Source organism: Erinaceus europaeus, chromosome 5 (genome assembly GCF_950295315.1).
Source record: "Erinaceus europaeus chromosome 5, mEriEur2.1, whole genome shotgun sequence".
NCBI lineage: Eukaryota > Metazoa > Chordata > Mammalia > Eulipotyphla > Erinaceidae > Erinaceus > Erinaceus europaeus.
In genome coordinates, this window is record NC_080166.1 from 86,686,264 (window position 1) to 86,708,670 (window position 22,407).

A 22,407-nucleotide genomic window follows, 5' to 3' on the forward strand; every position below is an offset into this window, starting at 1 on the left:
GATCCAGCTTTCTAACCCTGTCCTCAACTCTGACACCATCTCCCCAGACAATACCTTTAGTCCACCTGCATGTTAGCTGTCAGGCTCAGGAAAAAATTACCAAAGTCATGGGCCCCTAGGAACATACCAAAAATAGACTTCCTAGCTTCTTCCCACATGAAGACCCCTAGTTCCATCTGCTCTATTCCTACCTTTGGGTTCCTGTTTATTAAACAATTTGTCCTGTTTTATATCTTACTGCTTTTCAGCCACCAAGTTGCAGATGCTACTATGACGCCATCCCAACTTCCCTGGGCAGACAACCTCACTCACCAATGTGTCCTGGAACCTCCCTTCCCCAGAGCCCTGCCCCACTAGGGAAAGATAGAAACAGGCTGGGGGTGGGGATCCACCTGTCAATGCCCATGTCCAGCAGAGAAGCAATTACAGAAGCCAGACCTCCCACCTTCTGCTCCCCATAAAGAAATTTGGTCCATCTAGTGGGGGTTGTATTATAGTGGAAAAATGAGAAATGTTATGCATGTACAAACTACTGTATTTACTGTTGACTGTAAAACACTAATTCCACAATGAAGAAATTAAAAAAGAGAGAAATTTGGTCCATACTCCCAGAGGTATAAGGAATAAGGGAAGCTTCCAATGGAGAGGATGGGACACGGAACTCTGGCGGTGGGAACTGTGTGGAATTGTACCCCTGTGATCTTGCAATCTTGTTCATCATTATTAGATTATTAATAAAAAGAAAGAGATGGAGCTGCACATGTGAGCAAGAGATTGCTCACAGAGCACCAGACACTGGAGCTGCCCATGGAGGAGCCCTTCGGCTGAACTGACTTCTAGTTGTTTCCCCTCTGATGCTACCAGGTAGTTTCTTTGAAGCCTGGAGAGGAGCAGGTGAGGTCTAGGGACCCAGTGATCCATCCTCTCCTGTTCTTCCTTGCCACTTCAAACAGGGGACCCCTTTTCTCTCCTGGCCGTGGCCTCGGGGTCTCGCATGTGCAGCCTAGTGGTTCTCAGGGTAGTGAGCCTGGTGCCTGCCTGCCCACTGACCCGGAGACACCACAAGGATCCAAGAAGATGAGGACAAGGAGTCCTCCAGGCCCACACTGTGAAGAGAAAGCCTGGCATGGGCACTGTCCTCCCTGAACTCCAGCCTCTGAGCTGCGGGCTTTCTCCGCCAACGGCTACAGCCGAGTAGACTTCCCCTCTGTGCCTCCACCTGCTCTAGAAGTGAGTGAGCTTTGGCTTGGTGAAATAGCTCATGTGATGAGTGCACAGCTTTGCCCTGTGCGCGATCCACTTTCAAGCCTGGGAAGCTTTGGTGCCGTGGTCTCTCCCTCTCCCTCTCCCTCTCCCTCTCCCTCTCCCTCTCCCTCTCCCTCTCCCTCTCCCTCTCCCTCTCCCTCTCCCTCTCCCTCTCCCTCTCCCTCTCCCTCTCCCTCTCCTTCACTCTTCCCCTCTCCTTTCCCCTCTTTGCTTCTATCTAAAAAAAATGGGGTTGAGTAGTGATGGGGCAGGGCTGTGAGGTGTCTTCTCTCTCACCACCACGCACAGCACCCAGGGAGCCCCATGGAGGGTGGGGCAGGGCTGTGTTTCTTCTGTCACTGTCACTTCAGGCTCTTCAGAAGGTCTCACCATTGGTTCTTCCCAAGGTTCTGAGGAACAAGCTAGATGAGCTCAGTGTTGCTGAGTCTTGCATCACCTAGTGCCCTGTGATGAGGTGATGGCCCAGCCATAGTTGTTCCTTGTCATTCTCATGCTGGACAACCAGGAGGCCAAGCCCTTCTCCATTAGGAAGAATTTTTTTTTTTTGCCTCCAGGGTTATTGCTGGGGCTTGGTGACTATACTATGAATCGACTGCTCCTGGAGACCATCTTTTTTCATCATTGCTGTTATTGCTATCGTTGTTGTTGGATAGGACAGACAGAAATTGAGAGAGGAGGGGAAGATGGGGGGTGAGGGGAGAGAGACACCTGCAGACCTGCTTCACCTCTTGTGAAGCGACCCCCCTGCAGGTGGGGAAATGGGGGCTCAAACTGGGATCCTTACGCTAGTCTTTTCACTTTGCACTGTGTGTTCTTAACTGGGTGTGTTACTGCCTGGGCCCCTAGATGGAAAATTCTGACAGCACATAATCAGAGATCATGTGACTCCAGAGGACAGTTCACATCACAAGCAGATTTCTAGACATTCTCACTGGCATGGGAAGTGGAGAAAGAGAGTCTGGAGCTCAGGGAAGCACAGAGGAAACCCTTCTGCTTCTAGAAGCAGGCCTGCCTCAGGACCCTGGGCTGAGCCTATCTGTGAAAGCAGAGCTCAAGGGGGGAGAGGGCTTCACCCAATATCATATTTTGGGTGGCCCACTGCTGCACTCCCAGAGCTCTGCATGGACTGGGGTGGAACGAGAATCCGTGAGGAATAATCCTGCACCTGTGCTTGGGTTTTTTCTTTTCTTTTTTTTGCCTCCAGGGTTATCACTGGAGCTGCACTATGAATCCACTGCTCCGGGTGGCCATTCCCTCCCCCCATTTTTGTTGCCCTTGTTGTGACTTTGTTGTTGTTGAATAGGACAGAGAGAATTGGAGAGAGGAGGGGAAGACAGAGAGGGGGGAGAGAAATATAGACACCTGCAGACCTGCTTCACCGCCTGTGAAGCAACCCCCCCGTAGGTGAGGGGCATGGGGCTCAAACCAGGATCCTTATTTTGGATCTTTTTTTTGCACTATATGCTCTTAACCGGGTGAGCCACTGCCCGCCCCCATGTGGCTGGGTTTTGTTCCCCCAGGTTGGCTGCTTCCAACCATCAAAGGAAGCAGCACCTCTGAGCCATCCTGTAGGCAAGTGCAAAAGACCAGAAGTCTTTGGACTTCCTCACTCCAGACCTGCCCTCCCTGCCATACTGGCTGTGGGAAAGCCTTGAGCATGAGCAATGAAGCAATGGAGAAATCAACCAGGCAGAGTTGATTTAGGGAATCAATTTTCTCTTTTTAAAAAAATGTTGATCATTCATTATTTGATATTTTATTTCTTCATTATTTAAACATTTATTTTCATTATTTGATGGAGATGGGGAGAAATTGAGAGCAGAGGGGGAGAGAGAGAGAGAGAGACAGAGACAGAGAGATGCCTGCAGCCCTGCTTCACCACTCATGAAGCTTTCTCCCTGCAGGTGAGGACCAAGGGTTTGCACTGTAATGTGTGGGCACTACAATCTGACCCCTGCCTTTTTACCTTTAGGGTTATTGCTGGGGCTCAGTGCCAGTACTACAAATCCACTGCTCCTGGTGGGTGTTTTTTTCATTTTTTTTTTTGACAGGGCAGAGAGAAATTAAGAAAGGGGGATAGAAAGGAAGAGAGAAAGACAGCTGGAGCCCTGCTTCACTGCTTCTGAAGTGTCCCCCCTGTAGGTGGGGAGCAGGGGCTTGAATCTGAGTCCTTCTGCATAGTACTTTTTGCCCTTAACCAGCTGCACAGGACCTTGGGAATCAATTTTCTCTGATTCCTGCTGTTGGAATTTGGGGAGAGAGGTTTCTAGAAGCCAGGGATTCCCTCCCGATCCAGCCCACACAGCTCTGATTCCGGCCTCCCAGCTAGTGTCTAGTTTCCTGAAGGGATAACAGGGGACCATCCCAGCCAGCCCCCCTCCTCTGTAGGGGCACACTGAGGCACCTAGAGAGGGGGCTGGTCAGAACGTGCACCCCCCAGTCCCCAGCCTGAAGGGTTGAGTCAGAGAATAGCCATATGGGACCAAGATGAGGAGACTGGGATAAGCTATGTCCCAGACATGTCAAATCAGGTGCAGCACGCAGATAGCCATCACCCAGCTTTGGGGAACCCCAAAGATGCCACACAGTTAATGTCCACACCCACTGGTGGCATAAGCATGGTGACACCTCAGCTCACCAGGCAAAGCCAAGGGCCCTCCCTCCTGCCCACCCCACCGCAGATAGAAAGAAAGCACATCAGAGTTCCGAGGGAAAGCCGGTCACACTCCAAATACAAAATGGTTTACTTACATGCAGCAGAATATTACAAGTGAGTTCCAAAAGAAGGAAGAAGAAAATAAAGAAAAAAAAAGGAAAAAGAAAAGAAAACCAACGCAATTTGATCCATTTGTATCCGCTTGGCACAATTGCCATTCAGTTCTTATTTTTCTTGTGTGTGTGTTTAAAAAAATATCTGTAAAGTACGGAAACTGACCTGAATTTAAGTGTAATGGTTTCTTCAACATTACCGATGCAATAGAACATTACACGGAGTACATCAAAGAAAAATGCCATCCTCCAGTGAATTTTTCCCGTGTGTGTGTGTTGTGTGTGTGTGTGCATGTGTTTTAAATACAGTTTTAATGCCAACACAGCTCACGATTGTATTTTTGTTGTTGAAATGAGTATTATTGCATTGTTTTTGCATATCTTGTGGGACAGAAAATGCAAAGTGACTGATCCCCGTTTCAGAAGCAGATGAGAGGTCTGATTTTGCTTTTTTTTGGGAGGGATTGACCCAGATTCCTCACCCCCCACACCCAGCCCAGTGGGGTGCTGTGTGCTCACCTGAGTGGGCACAGGTGCACGTGGGACATGGGACACATTTCCAGACAGAAGCTTCCTTTCCAGGCACTCATCAACACTCCCTTGTTTTTAAAGGACCGGAGTCAGGTCCCTCTGGCCAAACCAACATTTTCTGTCACTGTCTTGAGAAAACAAGAGATCACCAGGTGGGAAGCTCTCACAGGCCATACTGTGGGCCGGGCCAATGGCCAAACTTTGTTTTTATATCGAAACCATCCCAGCCCAAGTCGATGTACAGTCGCCAGCTGAAAAAGGCCACAAATGCAACCTTGTCTCTCTCCCACTCCCCCTCAGGAAGGAATACAATGGACAAGCCAATAGAAGTACACTTCCTCCCCTCCCCCACATAGAGCCACATGCTTTGGAGACATTTGTCTAACCACGAAACCACTGAGCAAAAGCTCAGTGTCACCTCTGTCATGAGCTGGCTGTCCTGGTCACACATGTGGCTGATCCCCACACATGTGGCTGATCCCTGACCATCAGGCTTGAGGGCTGGGCATGTCAGGTGCAGGTAGCTGGGTGGGTGGGTTTGGGAGCGAATCTGCAAGGCCACCCCATCTCTGTCTCTGGTCTTTCGTCTCTGGCCCTCCGCTGCTGCCCCTCCGCTGCTGCCCCTCCAGCTTGGCTCCCACCCCTTCCTCCTCCTCCTCCTCTCTCCCTGGGGCTGGGGGGTCCCCTCTTCCTTCTGCAGATCCACAGGGTCCTGGCTTTTTTGGAGACACTGAGGCTCACACACAATATGTGCAAAATGATTTTTTTGTTTTGTTTTTGTTTACAAGCAAAGTGGAAAGACGCCCATGTGATGCTGGGAGGGGCCTTCTGGTGCGGGTTGCTGGGTGGGTGGGGGAACCGAGGCGCTCTCTCATGCACGGAGCCACCGCTGGGCCGGAGGAGCGAGGGAGGGAAGAGGGAGGGAGGGCAGGTGGGGCGTCCACCCGGGCCCCAGCCACCTCTCTGTATCCACAGCTCCAAGGACACACGCCGCGGGGGGTGCTGCTTCTCTCTCTCCCCGTCTCCTCCCCCACCCCAAAAACCCCAAGAGCTGACTCTGCACCACCACCCAACCCTGCGTCTCGTCCCGAGGAAAATGAATGAAGACGCTGTTCCGGTTAACTCCAGGTCACGAGAACAGTGAGGCACTTCTGAAACCCATTAGGAACATTGAGACAAATTAAAAAGCTGCCGGCCGCTTCCCGGGCCGCGCTATGGCAGGCTGCGGCCCTGGGCCCGGCGCTCCTCCTCCCCGCTCCTCCCGCATAGCGGTGGACCGGGCGCCTCCTCGTCCTCATCCTCCCCAAGCCCCGGGTCCTGCCCCGGGTCCCTGCAGCGCACGCAAGGCAGCAGGGTGCCGTTGGGGCTGGGCCCCGAACCCCCGCTGAGGATGTTGTCCGCTGCGCTCTCCATCTCCTCCCGGGTCATGTGGCAGGCGTCCGCCAGCTCCTGGGTGGTGGCCTCGATGAATTTGGGGTCCTGAGCAAACTGTCCCAGCCCTTCGGAGATCAAGACCTGGAGGAGGGCAGCGCAGGGGAGGACTGCATCATTCTCAGACTCTGGGGAACAAGGGGCTGCGAATCCTGCCTATCTCTCTCTCTCTGGGTGCTCTGGATAGGAGTGGAGGTGGAGCACTGCTCCATGGGTCAGGGAGGTGGAGCACTGCCCCAGGGGTCAGGGATGTGGAGAGCACTGTCCTAGAAGTCAGGGATGTGGAGAGCACTGTCCCAGGGGTCAGGGATGTGGAGCACTGTCCCGGGGGTCAGGGATGTGGAGAGCACTGTCCTAGGAGTCAAGGAGGTGGAGCACTCTCCCAGGGGTCAGGTAGGTGGAGCACTGCCCCAGGGGTCAGGGATGTGGAGCACTGTCCCAGGGGTCAGGGATGTGGAGAGCACTGTCCTAGAAGTCAGGGATGTGGAGAGCACTGCCCCAGGGGTCAGGGATGTGGAGCACTGTCCCAGGGGTCAGGGATGTGGAGAGCACTGTCCTAGGAGTCAAGGAGGTGGAGCACTGTCCCAGGGGTCAGGTAGTGGAACACTGTCTCAGGGGTCAGGGATGTGGAGCATTGTCCTAGGGGTCAAGGAGGTGGAGCACTGTCGCAGGGGTCAGGGATGTGGGCAGGGGTGGAGGTGGAGCACTGCCACAGGAGTCAGGGACATGTGACTTGCAGGGTGGGGCAAGCTTTGGGCTGAGCTCTCTCCAGAGTGCCAAACAAATGCATGGTGACTCTGCTCACAGAAGGGCTGCAGGGGCACTGCCAGATGTCACCGAGCCCAGCCTGCCCCATTCCTTCTCCGGCTCTCCCTCCCTCCCCCATGTGCTTTCTAGGAATGGAGAGCCTCCTTTGGTGGAACTGCCCTCCTGTGCCAGGCCCCTTGGACCTCCCCACCTGGTGCCCACCCAGTGCCTGCCCGGTGCACACATGCTCACCGCCTCCACCAGACTGCTGGCACTGCCGTGGAGCTGTGGGCCTGGGGCCCCGGCCTGGCCGGGCACAGTGAGGGACACGGGCCGGGCTCTTCGGGCCACGCAGGGGCTGGGCTCTCGGGCCCAGGAGCAGCGGATGGACGGGAAGCTGCCGTTAAGCTTCTCGCTGGACTCAGTGCCCTCCAGCCGCAGCGTGGGGATGGGCTGTGGGAGCCAGGCCCGGCTGCCCGGTGTGGCAGGTGGGGTGGTGCAGGGCCGAGGTGCCGGGGGATGGCTTCTCTGCAGGAGGGGGCTCAGGCCTGCTACCGCCAGTGCCTGCAGACACAAGAGCGCTCTGCTCAGGCCCTAGGGGGCAGACCCAGGGGTCTCCAGCCCCGGCCTTATCTTCTTCTTTTTAAAATTATAAATCTATGAAGTAATTTATTGGTATGACTTATTAACAAAATGATATTGCAGGGGGCTGGCGGTGGTGCAGCTGGTTGAGCGCACACATTACAGTTCTCAAGGACCTGGGTTCAAGCCCCTGGCTTCCAAATGCAGGGGGAAAGTTTCACGAGTGGTGAAGCAGGGATGCAGGTATCTCTCTGTCTCTTTCCCTCTCTGTCTCCCCCTCTCCTCTCAATTTCTGTCTCTATCCAATAATAAATAAATATAAACATTTAAAATTTTAATTAAATCTACTTCCCAGGGGTCAAGTGGTAGCACACCCTGTAGAGTGCACATGTTACCATGAATAAGGACCCTGGTTCAGGACCCCAGTCTCCTCCTGCAGGGATAAAACTTCACAAGTGGTGAAGCAGGGCTGCAGGTATCTGTCTCTCCCTCTCTCTCCCTCCCTATTTTCTCCCTTCCTTTCTCAATTTCTCTCTGTCTCTATCCAACAAATAAAAATAATAAAAATTAAAAAAACAAAATGATATTACATATACTTAAATTTTATCTACTTTTTTTTTGGGGGGGAAGCATAGATACTGTTGGACTTTTTCATATAATAGTGATTTTTGTATAAACTATAAAGGACTATTCAACATTGACCTAAATGTCATCTATCCCAGACTATGATGATATCTTTGTATCTGTGTTCTGGGATTGAAATATACTTAAGAGTAGCTAGAGTTCACTCCTTAGTCATTATCATAAGTGATGCTTATCCCTTATCGTAGAGTGCTAAAATATGTACAGATTGCTCTCTCTTCTGGCACCTTTTCATGTGCTATGTTTTGGGCGGAAGGTAGACAGCATAATGGTTATGCAAAGAGATTCTCATGCCTGAGGGTGTAAAGTCCCAGATTCAATCCTCTGCACCACCATAAGCCAGAGCTGAGCAGGGCTCTGGTAAAAAACAAACAAACATCACAAAATTGGCTCATGTGTTATGTTTCTGGTAATGCGTACTACCACAAAATGGCCATTTCTCATCTTTGTCATGTGTTTATCTGTCATCTACCTATTTATAATCACTTTCAGAATTCATAGTCGGAATGCATGAAAATCATGCACAAAATTTAAAATTGACCCTATGGAGAATGAGCTATCAGGACTGAAGTTAGAAAGCCAACTACCTCAACCTCCTCTGTAGTTTGGTGACTTCCTATTTATAAGGCCAGCTCCACTCAGTGGGTCACCCTCTCCCAAGGTAGAGGTCCCGCCAGTAGTCCCAGCGGGTCTCTCCTCTGTGCTCAGAAGGTTCATCTCCAGAGCAGTCCAGTGGGCCCAGCACCCATGAGATAGGACAGCTGTGACACCAGCATGACTGCTCACGCCCTGAAGTCATCTGCCGAGGGGAGAGGGACCCTGAGAGTGTGCGGAGGCCCAGCCCAGCCCCAGGGGCAGAGAGAAGGGGTGCACTTTGCCTGGGGGAAGAGGTGGGGAGAAAGATAAGCACAGATGGGGGAAATCAACTTTTAGAAAGCTTGTCAGGTTACATCTCTCTGTTCTTTCTGTTTCAATTTTATTTACTTATTTTTATTTATTTTTCTATTTATTTATTTTTAAGAGACAGAACTGAGAGGAAAGGGGAACACAGAAAGAGGAAGAGACCATTTTTTTAAAACTTTTTTTTTTTAAATTTATTTAGTTTATTTATTCCCTTTTGTTGCCCTTGTTGTTTTATTGTTGTAGTTATTGTTGTTGTCGTTGTTGGATAGGACAGAGAGAAATGGAGAGAGGAGGGGAAGACAGAGAGGAGGAGAGAAAGATAGACACCTGCAGACCTGCTTCACCGCCTGTGAAGCGACTCCCCTGCAGGTGGGGAGCCGGGGTTCGAACCGGGATCCTTATGCCCGTCCTTGTGCTTTGCGCCACCTGCGCTTAACCCGCTGCGCTACAGCCCGACTTCCGAAGAGACCATTTTTATGTCCCCCCTCCCCTTTCAATCTCTTATAGAATGAAAAGAAAAAGAAAAAAAAAGGCTGCTGGGAGCAGTGGTTTTGTAGTGCCAGCACCGTGTCCCAGCGATAACCCTGGGGGCAGAGAAAAAAAAGGAAAGAGAGACATCGCAATGCTTCACTGCTTAGGAAGCTTCCTTCCTGTAGGTGGGGAGCAGGGTCTTGAACCCAGGTCCTTGGCACTGTAATGTATTTGTGTGCATGCCACCACCCAGCCCATCTTTCCTTTCCTTTCCTTTCCTTTCCTTTCCTTTCCTTTCCTTTCCTTTCCTTTCCTTTCCTTTCCTTTCCTTTCCTTTCTTTTTGTTTTTTTGGCACCAAGGTTATCACTGGAGCTCGATGTCTACACAACAAATCCACTACTCCTGGTGGCCAACAGTTTCTTTTTTTTGAGAGAGAGAGAAATTGAGACAGAGGGAAGTGATGGCGGGGGGAGAGAACTGCAGTCCTGCTTCACCGTTTGTGAAGCTTCTTCCCACCCCACACACAGGTGGGGACTGGGAGCTTGAGCCCGGTCCTCACACAGGCTGATATGTACACTACTAGGCCCACCACTGCCTGGCTCCAGATAGCATCTGTTTAGTGCCACCCCCCCCCGCCCCCCGCAGCCTGCCAGCCTACCCTGTCCACTGTGCTCAGTGGTCCTCAGCCCAGGCTCCCTGGGCCCCTGGGGATCTGAGCTCATGGGAGAGCTGTGTTCAGTGTTTCAGCAAGTGTGATGGAAATTCTTGGAGGCAATGCCACACAGCCTCAGCAGAAAGGGACCAAAGGGACCTTCTCTGAGCTCCCAAGCTGCCCATTAGGCCACAGTGGCCACCTGCATTCTGGCAGCTATGTGCCTTTGGGATAGACTTTAAAGGCAAGGAAAGAACTAAACAGACAGTCTCTTTTTCCTTCCCTTCCCCTTCCCCTTCCCCTTCCCCTTCCCCTTCCCCTTCCCTTCCTTCCTTTCCTTTCCTTCCCTTCTCTCTTCTCCCCTCCTCCTTCCCTCCCCCTCTCCTCCCCTCCCCTCCTCCTCCCCTCCCCTCCCCTCCTCCTTCCCTCCCCTCCCCTCCCCTCCCCTCCCCTCCCCTCCCCTTCCCTTCCCTTCCGTTCCCTTCCCTTCCCTCTTCCTTCCTTCCTTCCTTCCTTCCTTCCTTCCTTCTTTCTTTCTTTCTTTCTTTTTTTTTTTTTTTTGCTTTCAGGGTTATTACTGGGGCTTGGTGCTGGCACTATGAATCCACTGCTCCTGGTGGCCATTTTTTCCATTTTATTGGACAGGACAGAGAGAAGGTGAGAAAGGAAGGAGAGATAGTGAGGGAAAGAGAAAGAGAGACACCTGCAGACCTGCTTCAGATTTGTGAAGTCTTCCCACCGGCAGTTGGGGAGCTGGGGGCTCGAACCCGGATCCTTGTGCTTCACACTATGTGTGCTGAACTGGGTGCACCATGGCTTGACCTCCTTTTTAAAATTTGAATTAATTAATTTTTTTTTTACACCAGAGTATTGCTCAGTTCTGGCTGATGGTGTTGTTGGTGGTGTGTGTGGGGAGATTGAACCTGGGTCTTTGGAGCCTCAGGCATGAGAGTCTCTTTGCAGAACCATTATGCTACCCCCCTGTCATGGCTTGATCTCTATCCGTTTCCTGACTCTAGGGCTGTCACCTGCATAGAAGAGCCTCCCCAAGAGGAATCTTGGTGGGAGTGGGGTGGGGGTCCTACTACAGGGGTGGAGATTGAGCACTGCCCCAAGGGGTTAGGAGTCAGGGGTCAGAGCAGGAGAGCAGAGGAAGCCCTGCCCCCAAGGTATGGGTGGCTGGTGAGAGTACCTGGTGGTGAACCAGATGCAAGGGCAGCACTGTCTTCTGAGAAATGTCTCCTCCCTGATTCTTCTGCCGCTTCAGACACTCCAGGTGGAAGGAGGCCCTTCGACCTGCAGAGACAGCCGGAAAGCTGGGGTGAGCGTTAGAGATGCCTAAAGGGATGGGGACCCCCACTTACCACACACAAGGGGTCCTGAAGGACATTAGAAGGCACACCAGGACCTCGGTGGAGCTGGCTGAGCTACCCCACCCCCCTGCACCACCACCACACAGCCTGGAGAAGGAGGAGGAGGAGGAGGAGGGGTCAGGAGGCCTCAGAGCTGCACTGCTGTCTCCCCTCCAACTGCTGGAGGCCACAGAATCAGGACCCGCTCACACAGAGCTGGAGAGGGGCTGGAGGGCCTGAGAAAGCAGCTTCTTCAGCACATATGTCCTCTCTTCAGGGTAACTCACTCCAAACCTGGACCCACCATAAAACTATGAGGGCTCAGACCCAGGGTGTGGTGTTTCTCCTCCCCTCCCCTCCCCTCCCCTCCCCTCCCTCCCCTCCCCTCCCCTCCTCTTCCCTCCCCTCCCCTCCCCTCCTTTTCCCTCCCTTCCCCTCCCCTTTTCACTTTCAGTTCCTGGTCTTGTAGGGGGTAGAACCTGGGATCTTAGAGTCTTGGAAAGAAAAGTTCTCCTGTGTGTGTGTAGCAACTATGCTACTACCCTGCCTTGTTTCAATAAATGCTTATTTCACTTGAAACCTGACAAAGTCTCTAAGTCTCTCTGTGATTTCTTTCTTTCTTTCTTTTTTTTGCCTCCAAGGTTATCACTGGGGCTTGGTTTCTGCACTATGAATCCACTGCTCCTAGAGGCCATTTTCCCCCCATTTTATTGGACAGGACAGAGAGAAATTGAGAAGGGAGGGGGAGATAGAAAGGGAGACAGAGAGACACCTGCAGCCCTGTTTCTCCACTTGTGAAGTGACGTGTACACACAAACATTACACACACACACACACACACACACACACACACGCCACTGGGGAGCAGGGGGTGGGGCTGGGACCCAGATCCTTGTAGTGGGTCCTTGCACTTCATACTATGTGCACTTCACCTGGTGCATCACTGCCTGTCCCCTCTGTGATTCTTCACTCTGACATTTGCTGATGACAAGGCTTCCCTAGACCCCTTAGCTTGCTTTGCCCAAGACAGTGATGGTGGGAACAGAGGAAGAGGACTCCTGGCCCAGGACTGGGGCTGGTCTCAGACACGCCTCCCTGTCCAGGCCTCAGCCCCCTGCCCTGCCCTGAAGCATGAACTCAAGGCTCTGGAAACCTGCCCTGCTCACAGCTGCAGAACTTTTTCAGCATTGGTGTGTGTGTGTGTGTGTGTGTGTGTGTGTGTGCGCTCACCGAGAGAGGCAGACCGAAGGAACCCCCTCTTTGGGGACAGCCGGATGTCCCTCCTGCCCTCCTCTGGGGGGGTCAACTGCCGGCTTTCATCATCTGGATATGAGAGCCTGGAACAGAGACATGGGAAGACTCACTCTTGGAGGCTGAGGAAGGTCCTTCACAGGGATAGCTTAACTCACCCTCCCCACTCCCCACAGAGGTAGCATTTCCCCAGTTAACCCCGGATCTCATGGTCTCTCAGAAAGATCTGGGGAGGGGGCAACCCTCTGGAGGTTTATCTCTGTTGTCTGCTAGCGCAGACGTGTCCCAAGTGCCAACATGCTGCTGGCTGCCATCTTTGAGTTTCTGAGCCTAGGCAGTGAGTGGGGACGTCTTGGGTCCCAGTGTTGAAAAAGTCGGGAAAAGTAGCATCAGAATGAGCTAACAGAGGAGCCTCAGTCAGCACTCGCTGATTTTCCAAGGAATTACTACTATTATTTTAATATTGATAAGAGATTTGGGGAGAGAGAGAAGCAGGGTATCACTCTGGCACTGGGGATCAAAGCAGGACCCCACTTCTGAGAGCCCAACACTACCCACTGTACCGCCTCTTGGCGTGTGTGGGCCTAGATGATGACTATGAAGATGATGATGACTATACCACTAATAAAGATGCAAAAAAACCCCAAAAACCCAAAAAAACCCAAAACCCAGAATTGGGGAGTGAGTTGTGTTGCACCTGGTTGAGTGAACATGTTACTAAGTGTAAGGACCAGGGTTTGAACCCCCAGCTCTCTACCTGCAAAGGGAACACTTTACAAGTAGTGATGCAGGTCTGCAGGTGTCTCTTTCATTCCCCCTCTCTATCTCCCCTTCTCCTCCCAATTTCTGTCTGTCTCTATCCAATAAGAAGAAAAACAAAACAAAACAAAACAACTCAGAATCTTATCCTAAGGAACTTCAGTTAGCTCTTTGGGTTTTATTTATTTTTTTAAAGATTTATTTATTGTGCTCCTGTAGGTGGCGCAGTGGATACGGCATTAGACTCTCAGGCATGAGGTCTCCTGAATTTGATCCCCGGCAGCACATGTACCAGAGTGATGTCTGTTTCTTTCTCTCTCTCCTCTGATCTTTCTTATTAATAAATAAATGAAATATTAAAAAAAGATTTATTTATTAGAAATATAGGACCCACTACAAGGATCTGGGTTTGAGCCCCTGGCTCCCACCTGAAAGGGGGGAAGCTTCAGAAGTGGTGAAGCAGATATGCAGTAGTCTCTTGTTCTCTCTCTTTCCCACTCTATCTCCCCCTCCTCTCACAACTTCTCTCTGTCCTGTCCAATAAAATGGAGACAATGGCCACCAGGAGCAGTGGATTTGTAGTGCCAGCTCCGAGCCCCAGTGATAACCCTGGAGGTAATAATAATAATAATAATAATAATAACAACAACAACAACAATAGAAGGTTATGCAGAGAAAAAAGCAGAAGGCTCACTCCCCACTGCACCCCATTTTGCTGATGGGGCACAGTGGTAAGGATGGGGAACTGAGCTGTCCAGTGTCACTGGCCTCTTGGCGACTATCATCTCCGCCCACCCCTGTTGCTTTCACCGGCAAGAGTGACTTCCTGTCTGTCTCACCAGGGAAAAAGCAGAGGGCCTGGCCGGTGACCCGGGCAGAAAGCACCAAGGTGGGCATGGGTGCAGCTGTGTCCCCTCCTCACACCTCCAGGCTACTGGTTCAGACCCTCTGCCTTCCTGCCCTTCCCCACAGATGCCCCGGGGCCTGGCCCTTCCCAGTTCTCATGTGCCTTCAGGAACAGCCCTCACAGCAGCTGTCCTACTGTGTGCTGCTCCTAACAGACTGAAGGTGTCTAATGCTATAATTAGTACTATTTATTTATTTTTATTGCCATTTAGGGTTAGCTCTGGGCCTGGGTGCCAGCGCCACGAATCCACCACACCCAGGGGCCGTTTTCCCTTTGTTTTTTTCCTTTATATTTATTTATTTATTTATTTATTTATTTTCCCTTTTGTTGCCCTTGTTGTTTAACATTGTTGTGGTTATTGATGTCATTGTTGTCATATAGGACAGAAAGAAATGGAGAGAGGAGGGGTAGACAGAGAGAGGGAGAGAAAGACAGACACCTACAGACCTGCTTCACCACCCGTTAAGTGACTCCCCTGTAGGTGGGGAGACTAGGGCTCGAACTGGGATCCTTACGCCGGTCCTCGTGCTTTGCGCTACATGCGCTTAACCCACTGCGCCACCGCCCGACTCCCTCTTTTCTATTTTTTTATTAGATAGGACAGAGAGAAAACAAGAGAGGAGGGGGAGATAGAGATAGAGATAGATAGATAGAGAGAGAGATAGATAGATAGATAGATAGAGATAGACACCTGCAGACCTGCTTCAGTTGCAAGTGGGGGCTGGGGGCTCAAAACCTGGGTCTTTACACATAGTAAGTAATATGTGCCATTAGGTCTGTGAACTACCACTCCCCCCATTAATATATTTCTGGGCAGGGAGATATTATAATGCCTGAGGCTCCAAGGTCACAGGTTCAATCCCCCCCCCCCCCCCCCGCCCGCCACCACCATAAGTCAGAACTGAGTAGTGCTATGGTTAAAACAAAACAAAATAAAAACAACCTCATTAGTATGAGAGATGAAAGAAGTGAGAGAAACAGAACATGAGCATGACTCTGGCACATGCACTTCTGGGTACTAAACTCGAGACCTCTTGCTTGAGTGCAGTGCAGGGCTTTATCCACTGCACCACCTCCTGGGCTGCGGCTGAGTGTGTGTGTCCAGTCACTCTTTGCTGGCCATGCCCTCTGCTGAGCAGCCTCCACTCTAAAAGTAGCTCCCTTGAAGGGCCCTTCAGTATCAAGTGTGTGCGTGTGCGTGCTGTGAATAGAAAGGATCCAGTTGCTTGTGGTCTGAGCACACATAGGACTAAGAAAAAATGCTTAGGTGATTTGGGAGGTGGTGCAGCGGGTAAAGCACTGGACTCTCAAGCAAAGGCCCTGAGTCTGATGCCAAGCAATGCATGTGCCAGCTTTTCCCTCTCCCTCTCTCTCTCCTTTATAAGTTAAACAAATGAAACATTTGAGTCGTAAACAATGCTTAGGGGTTTTCCTGCAGGCAGAGTGGGTGCTGTGTGTCGGGGTGGGGGACTCCCCTCTTCTCAGGGCACCTCCCTCCTCCAGCTCCCCACCCCCACCCCGGGCCACTGGGGTGGAAGGTCTGACACCCACATGCTGGAGGAGGCCAGGCTGTGCTGGCTGCAGTGCGTGGCGTCGTCAGCCATCCTCACTTCATAGGTGTCCTCAGAGGCCTCCTCCTGGCTCCCCACGGCCACCTGGCTCTCCCAAGGGTGACCCCTGCAATGACAACCAGAAGCTGCTGGCCCCTCCACCCACTCCTCCCCCTCCAGCCCACCCTCCCTGCAAGCCAGGCCTTCGCATGGGAAAAGAGACTGTGGCTTAGGATCCAAGGAGATCTGAGTTCCGACCCTAATCCAGGGAGCCCTCTCCCCTCAGCACAGAGCCTGGGGATCTGGGGGACAAGGACAGAAGCTGCAGAAGTGATACCATCGCGACTTGGAGACTGCTGTGTGCAAGATGTGCTGGCCTGTCCTCCCACAGAAGCAAGGCCAGCTCCATTTCTCTATCTCTCCTTCCCCTCTCAATTTCTCTGTCTCAATTTAATAATAAATACAGAAAGAGAGAGAGAGAGAGAGTTGAGCAGGAGAGAGCCATGGGGCTTCTCTCTTCTCACCGCTTGTCAGTGAACTAGGATATGTGCAAAGAACTCGTCACAGCACCCAGCACAGAGAAGGTGCTCTGTGCACCCAGCCCCTCACCCCTTCCCCTTCAGGCTGGTAAAATGAAGGCAGCGGACACCAGCCTGGTAGACAGGAATGGGGCCGGTGTGGAGGAGATGCTGAGGTCGGGTGCAATCCCCCACTGAGAGCGCCGGGTGACATTCTGGTTCTCTCCCTCTTTCTAACAGGGCAACTGATCTTTAAAAGAAAATGGGTGAAGGTCAGGGTAGACAGCATAATGGTGACGCAGAGACTCTCCTGCCTGAGACTCCAAAGTCCCAGTTTCAACCCCCAGCATCACCATAAGCCAGAGCTGAGCAGTGCTTGGTAAATCAATCAATATACAAATAAATAGAAAGAGAGAGAGAGAGAGAGAGAGAGAGCGAGCCTGGGCAGTGGTGCACTTTAGGGTTTCTCCCTCGTGTGGCAGCTTCAGGACGCCATTTGAGAGCACACACATTACCATTGCCATGGACCCCAGTTCAACTCCCAGGTCTTCCCTGCAGAGGGGAAGCTTCACAAGTGGTGAAGCAGGGTTGCAGTTCTCTCTCTCCTTTTCTACCTCTCTTTTTCCCTCTCTCCCTCTCTCTGTCCCTCTCTCCCTGTTTCTGTCCCTCTCTCTTTCTCTCTCTCTTTCCCTCTCTCTTTCTCTCTCCTTCTGTCTCTGTCCCCCTCTCTCTTCTTCTCTCTCTCCTTCTTTCTCTTTTCTTCTCTCTCTCCTCCTCTCTCCTCTCTCTTCCCTCTCCCTCTCCCTCCCCTCCCCCTCCCCCTCCCTCTCTCCCTCTTCCTCTCTCCCTCTTCCTCTCCCTTTCCCTCTCTCTGCCCAGGGCCAGGCTGTGACACCCCTGGCAGAGCACGTAAAGCACACACATGACCACGGCCTCCACCCGGTGTTCAAGCTCCGGTCCTCGCGGAGGGGAGGGCCGGCAGGGGGCGCTGTCCGCTTACCCGTCTGTGCGCAGCCTCCAGGCAGCCCCGGGGGGCTCGGGGGCTCCATGGGGCCCGGGGCGGCCCAGCAGAGTGTTGTTGGCGTTGTTGATGTTGGCGTTGGAGCCGGTGGACGAGTAGCTGCTGGGCGTGAAGGTGGAGTCCACCAGCTTGTCGTGCGACGGCGACAGGGCGTGCGGCGGCGGGGCGCCGGCCTTGCTGATGTGCAGCGGGCGCTGAGCGGTGAAGGTCTGCGGGAGGGCGCGCGCGTCCGCGGGGAAGCAGCCCACGTGGTTGCCGAACAGCCCGCCTGCGCGCTGGGGGGGACGCGGGGTGAGCGGGACCCACCTGCCACCCGGGACCCCCACCTGGGGCGGGACCCACCTGCCACCCGGGACCCCCACCTGGGGCGGGACCCACCTGCGACCCGGGACCCCACCGGGGCGGGAGGGACCCCACCCCATACCCCCCCACCCCCACCTCCCACCCCACCCCCCATCCCCCACCCATGACCGCGGGGACCCCACCTGGGACTGGGACCCTACCCTGAGGCCAGGACCCCCACTCTGTGACCCCAGGGAGGCGGGGGACCCCCACCCTGAGGCCAGGACCTCACCCTGACCCTGAGGATGAGGCCGGGAACCCCCACCCTACACTCTGCCCTGACCCTTGGTGGGGCTGAAGATCCCCACCCTGTGACCCTGGTGAGGCTTGGGACCCTTACCGGCACCTGGTTTGAGGCCAGGGACCCCCACCCTGCACCTGGGTTGAGTTCTTGGGACCCCCACTCTGTGTCTGGGGTGAGGCCAGGGACCCCCACAAGGCCTTGGGTATCAAACCTGGGACCTTGGAGCCTTAGTCATGCTAGTCTTTTTGCAGAACCATAGAACCATCATTATCTTTTTAATTGCCTGCAGGGCTATTGCTGGGGCTTGGTGCCAGCACTATCAATCCTCCTCCCAGCCACCATTTTTTCATTTCTGCCCCAAGACCCATGATACTATCTCCCTAGCCTGTAAAAGCTTGTATGTATGTATGTATGTATGTATGTATGTATGTATGTATGTATGTATTTTCACCAGAGCGCTGCTCAGCTCTGGCTTTTGGTGGTGCTGGGTCTGTAACCTGGGATTTTAGAGCCTCAGGAATGAAAGTCTCTTATTTTATTTTATTTTTTAAATAGATAAATAGAGATAGAGAAGAGGGGCCAGCCGATGGCACACCTGGTTAAACATACACATTACAGTGCACAATGACGCAGGTTCAAGCCCCTGCTCCTCACCTTCAGGAGGAAAATTTCAAGAGTGTGAAGCAAGGCTGCAGGCCTCCATCTCTCTCTCCCTCTCTCTCTCTCCCTCTCTCTCTCTCCCTCTCTTCCTCTGTCTCTCCATCCTCTCTCAATTTCTCTTTGTCTCTATCCAATAATAAGTAAATAAATATAGTAAGGTGTCAGGCTACAAAATTAACTCATAAAAGTTAGTGACATTCCTCTATGCAAACACTAAGATAGAAGAAGAAAAAAAATCCAGAAATCAATTCTTTTTACTATAGCAACAAAACCAGTAAAATAGGAATAAATCTAACCAAGTAAGTGAAGACCTGTATACTGAAAATTATGAGTCACTATTCACGGAAATAGAAAAAGACACAAAGAAGTGGAAAGATATTCCATGTTTATGAGTTGGAAGAATTCACATCATTAAAACGAATATACTACCCAGAGCCATATAAGGATTTAATGCAATTCCCATCAATATCCCACCCAATTTTTCTTTACGAGAATAGATCAAAAGCTACAAATGTTTATCTGGAACCAGAAAAGACCTAGAATTGCCAAAACAATCTTGAGAAGAAAGAACAGAACTGGAGGCATCACACTCCCAGACCTCAAATTGTATTATAGGGCTATTGTCATAAAAACTGCTTGGTACTGGAACATAAGTAGACACACTGACCAGTGGGATAGAGTTGAGAGCCCAGAAGTAAGCCCCCACACACGGACATCTAATCTTTGATGAAGGTGCCCAAACTTAAATGGGGAAAGGAAAGTATCTTTAACAAATGGTGTTGGAAAAAATTGGGTTGAAACATACAGAAGAATGAAACTGAACCACTATATTTCACCAAACACAAAAGTAAATGGATCAAGGACTTGGATATTAGACCAGGAACTATCAAATACTTAGAGGAAAATATTGGCAGAACTTTTTTTCCATCTAAATTTTAAAGGCATCTTCAATGACACAAATTCAATTACAAAGAAGACTAAAACAAAAATAAACCAATGGGACTACACCAACTTAAAAAGCTTCTGCACAGCAAAAGAAATAGAATGACAAAAGACCACTCACAGAATGGGAGATGCTTACATGCCATACATCAGACAAGAGGCTAATAACCAAAATATATAAAGAGCTTGCCAAACTCAGCAACAAGAAAACAAGTGACCCCATCCAAAAATGGGGAGAAGATATGAACAGAATATTCACCACAGAAGAGATCCAAAAAGCCGTGAAACACATGAAAAAATGCTCCAAGTCTTTGATTGTCAGACAAATGCAAATAAAGACAATAATGAGATACCACTTCACTCCTGTGAGAATGTCACACATCAGAAAAGGCAGCAGTGGGAGTCAGGCGGCAGTGCAGCGGGTTAAGTGCATGTGGCACAAAGCACAAGACAAGGACCGGTGTAAGGATCCCGGTTCGAGCCCCCGGCTCACCACCTGCAGGGGAGTCGCTTCACAGGTAGTGAAGCAGGTCTGCAGGTGTCTGTCTTTCTCTCCCCCTCTCTGTCTTCCCCTCCTCTCTTCCATTTCTCTCTGTCCTCTCCAACAGTGAAGAAGACAACAATAATAACTATAACAATAAAACAAGGGCAACAAAAAAAGGAATAAATAAATAAATATTTAAAAAAAAGAAAGAAAAGGTAGCAGCAACAAATGCTGGAGAGGTTGTGGGGACAAAGGAACCCTCCTGCACTACTGGTGGAAAAGTCAATGGGCCCAGCCCTGTGGAGAGCAGTCTGGAGAACTCTCAGAAGGCTAGAAATGGACCTGCCCTATGACCTTGCAATTCCTCTCCTGGGGATATATCCTAAGGAACCTAACACTCCCATCCAAAAAGATTTGTGTACACCTATGCTCATAGCAGCACAATTTGTAACAGCCAAAACCTGGAAGCAACCCAGGTGTCCAACAACAGATGAGTGGCTGAGCAAGTTGTCGTATATATACACAATGGAATACTACTCAGCTATTAAAAACGGTGACTTTACTGTTTTCAGCCCATCTTGGATGGAGCTTGAAAAAATCATGTTAAGTGAAATAAGTCAGAAACAGAAGGATGAATATGGGATGATCTCACTCATAGAAGTAGAAAAATGCTACCATGACTCCATCCTGACTTCCCTGGGCAGATGACCTCATCCATGTGTCCTGGAACCTCCCCTCCCCAGAGCCCTACTCCACTAGGGAAAGTTTGTTTCTACAGACTAGGGGGATAGATCCACCTGCCAACACCCATGTCCAGCACAGAAGCAACTACAGAAGCTATCCCCCACTTTCTGTACCTCATAAAGAATTTTGGTCAATACTACCAGAGGGATAAAGAATAGGGAAGCTTCTAATGGAGGGGATGGGATTCAGACCTCTGTTGGTGGGAACTGTGTGGAATTGTACCCCTCTTATCTCACAATCTTGTTGATCATTGTTTGATCACTAATAATGATTTCAAAAAAGTTGAAAAATAAGAAAATACAAAGCAGAACTTGGACTGGATTTGGTGTATTGCACCAAAGTAAAAGACCCTGTGGTGGGCGTAGGGTTCAGGGGGAGGAAAACAAATAATATCAGAGAGAGAGAGAGAGAGAGAGTTATGGAGGAGAACACAGTGACAATTGCATTGGTGTACTGAGTTAGAAGTCAGAGGGCTGAAAGGACTTGCAAACCTGGGTGGTGAGTTCCCAGCATCCTTTAGTGCTATGACAGTTGCCTTGGCTCTTGAGGAGCTCAGGGATTTTAAACCAGGAACCTTTAAACCAGATCTGCTCTCATGTCCGCTCCCTGCCCCGACACGTGAGCAGGAGGCTGTTCGCAGGGCTGGCCCCTCGGTTGCGGTGATAACATGGTGGTGTGTCCCCAAGGCCACGCACGGGTGACCACACACAGTAGATGGAATGACAGTCTAGTCATGGGCAGGACGGCTCCATTCCTCCCTGTCTCTGTAACCAAGGACCCAGCTTAGGAGCTGGGGGACAGCTTTGAGCAGGCCCTGGTGCAGGGGTGGCTGGAAGCTTCTCCCTTGAAATAGAAGGGCTCTGAGCCACACTCCTCGAGGTGGGTTAAAAGACAGGAAGAGGGCTGAAGAGACAGCATAGTGGTGCTTCAAAAAGGCTTTCTCCTTCCTGAGGTTCTGAGGTCTCAGGTTCAATCCCCAGTCCCATAAATCAGAACCGAGCAGTGCTCTGGTAATAAATAAGAAATAGGAATGTTTACTGGTTGAAGAGATTAACATAATGGTTATGGAAAAAGACTTTCATGCCTAAGGTTTCAAACTCCCAGGCTAATCTCCAGCACCATTAGCCAGAGCTGAGCAGGGCTCTCGTATAATAGTGACGACAAAGACGACAACTGTAACAGTGGTCCTGCAAGAGACTTTCAAGACTGAGGCACCAGAGGTCTCCAGTTCAATCTCCAGCACCAGAGAAGCTGAAGCTGAACAGTGCTCTGAAATATTACTACTACTAATACTACCGCTGCACAAGATTTTCATGCCTGAGGCTTTGAGGTCCCAGGTTTAACCCTGGCACCACCATAATAAGCCAGAGGTGAGCAGTGCTCTGGTGAAAAAAAAAAATGTTTAGTTTTTTTTTTGCATGTGGCAAATCTACCAATGCTGGCCAACAAAGCAGGCCCGAACCACAATGCTTCTGTGGATTCATGTCCTGTGGGGGGACCTCTCCTTCCCCTCAGAACCTGTGACTCTACGAGCTGCTGTGTCCGGGCAGCCGAGGCCAGAGTCAGGGGCTGAGCTGAGGACAATCCAGGGAGTCTCCCCGGGTGGATGGGGGTGGGGGTGCAGCGATAGGTGCCTGT

At 51.2% G+C, this 22,407-nt stretch overlaps 1 protein-coding gene across 22 annotated transcripts in view; it reads right to left on the reverse strand.

Annotated features, from left to right (window-relative positions):
- Positions 1–3,986: 3,986 nt before the first annotated feature.
- The window catches only part of CACNA1C (calcium voltage-gated channel subunit alpha1 C), a 506,000-nt gene continuing 487,579 nt past the window's right edge, over positions 3,987–22,407 (reverse strand). For 20 of the 22 annotated variants that reach the window (XM_060191476.1, XM_060191473.1, XM_060191472.1 and 17 more), the window contains 6 exons: positions 17,333–17,628; positions 15,816–15,941; positions 12,578–12,684; positions 11,188–11,291; positions 6,997–7,308; positions 3,987–6,081 (listed from right to left, as the gene is read on the reverse strand). In XM_060191476.1, the coding sequence (XP_060047459.1) occupies positions 5,779–6,081; positions 6,997–7,308; positions 11,188–11,291; positions 12,578–12,684; positions 15,816–15,941; positions 17,333–17,628 (1,248 nt within the window). In that variant the 3' untranslated portion in view covers positions 3,987–5,778. Of the gene's footprint in view, positions 6,082–6,988; positions 7,309–11,187; positions 11,292–12,577; positions 12,685–15,815; positions 15,942–17,332; positions 17,629–22,407 lie in introns of all 22 variants that reach the window. The other 2 variants (XM_060191493.1, XM_060191492.1) reach the window with 2 other exon arrangements.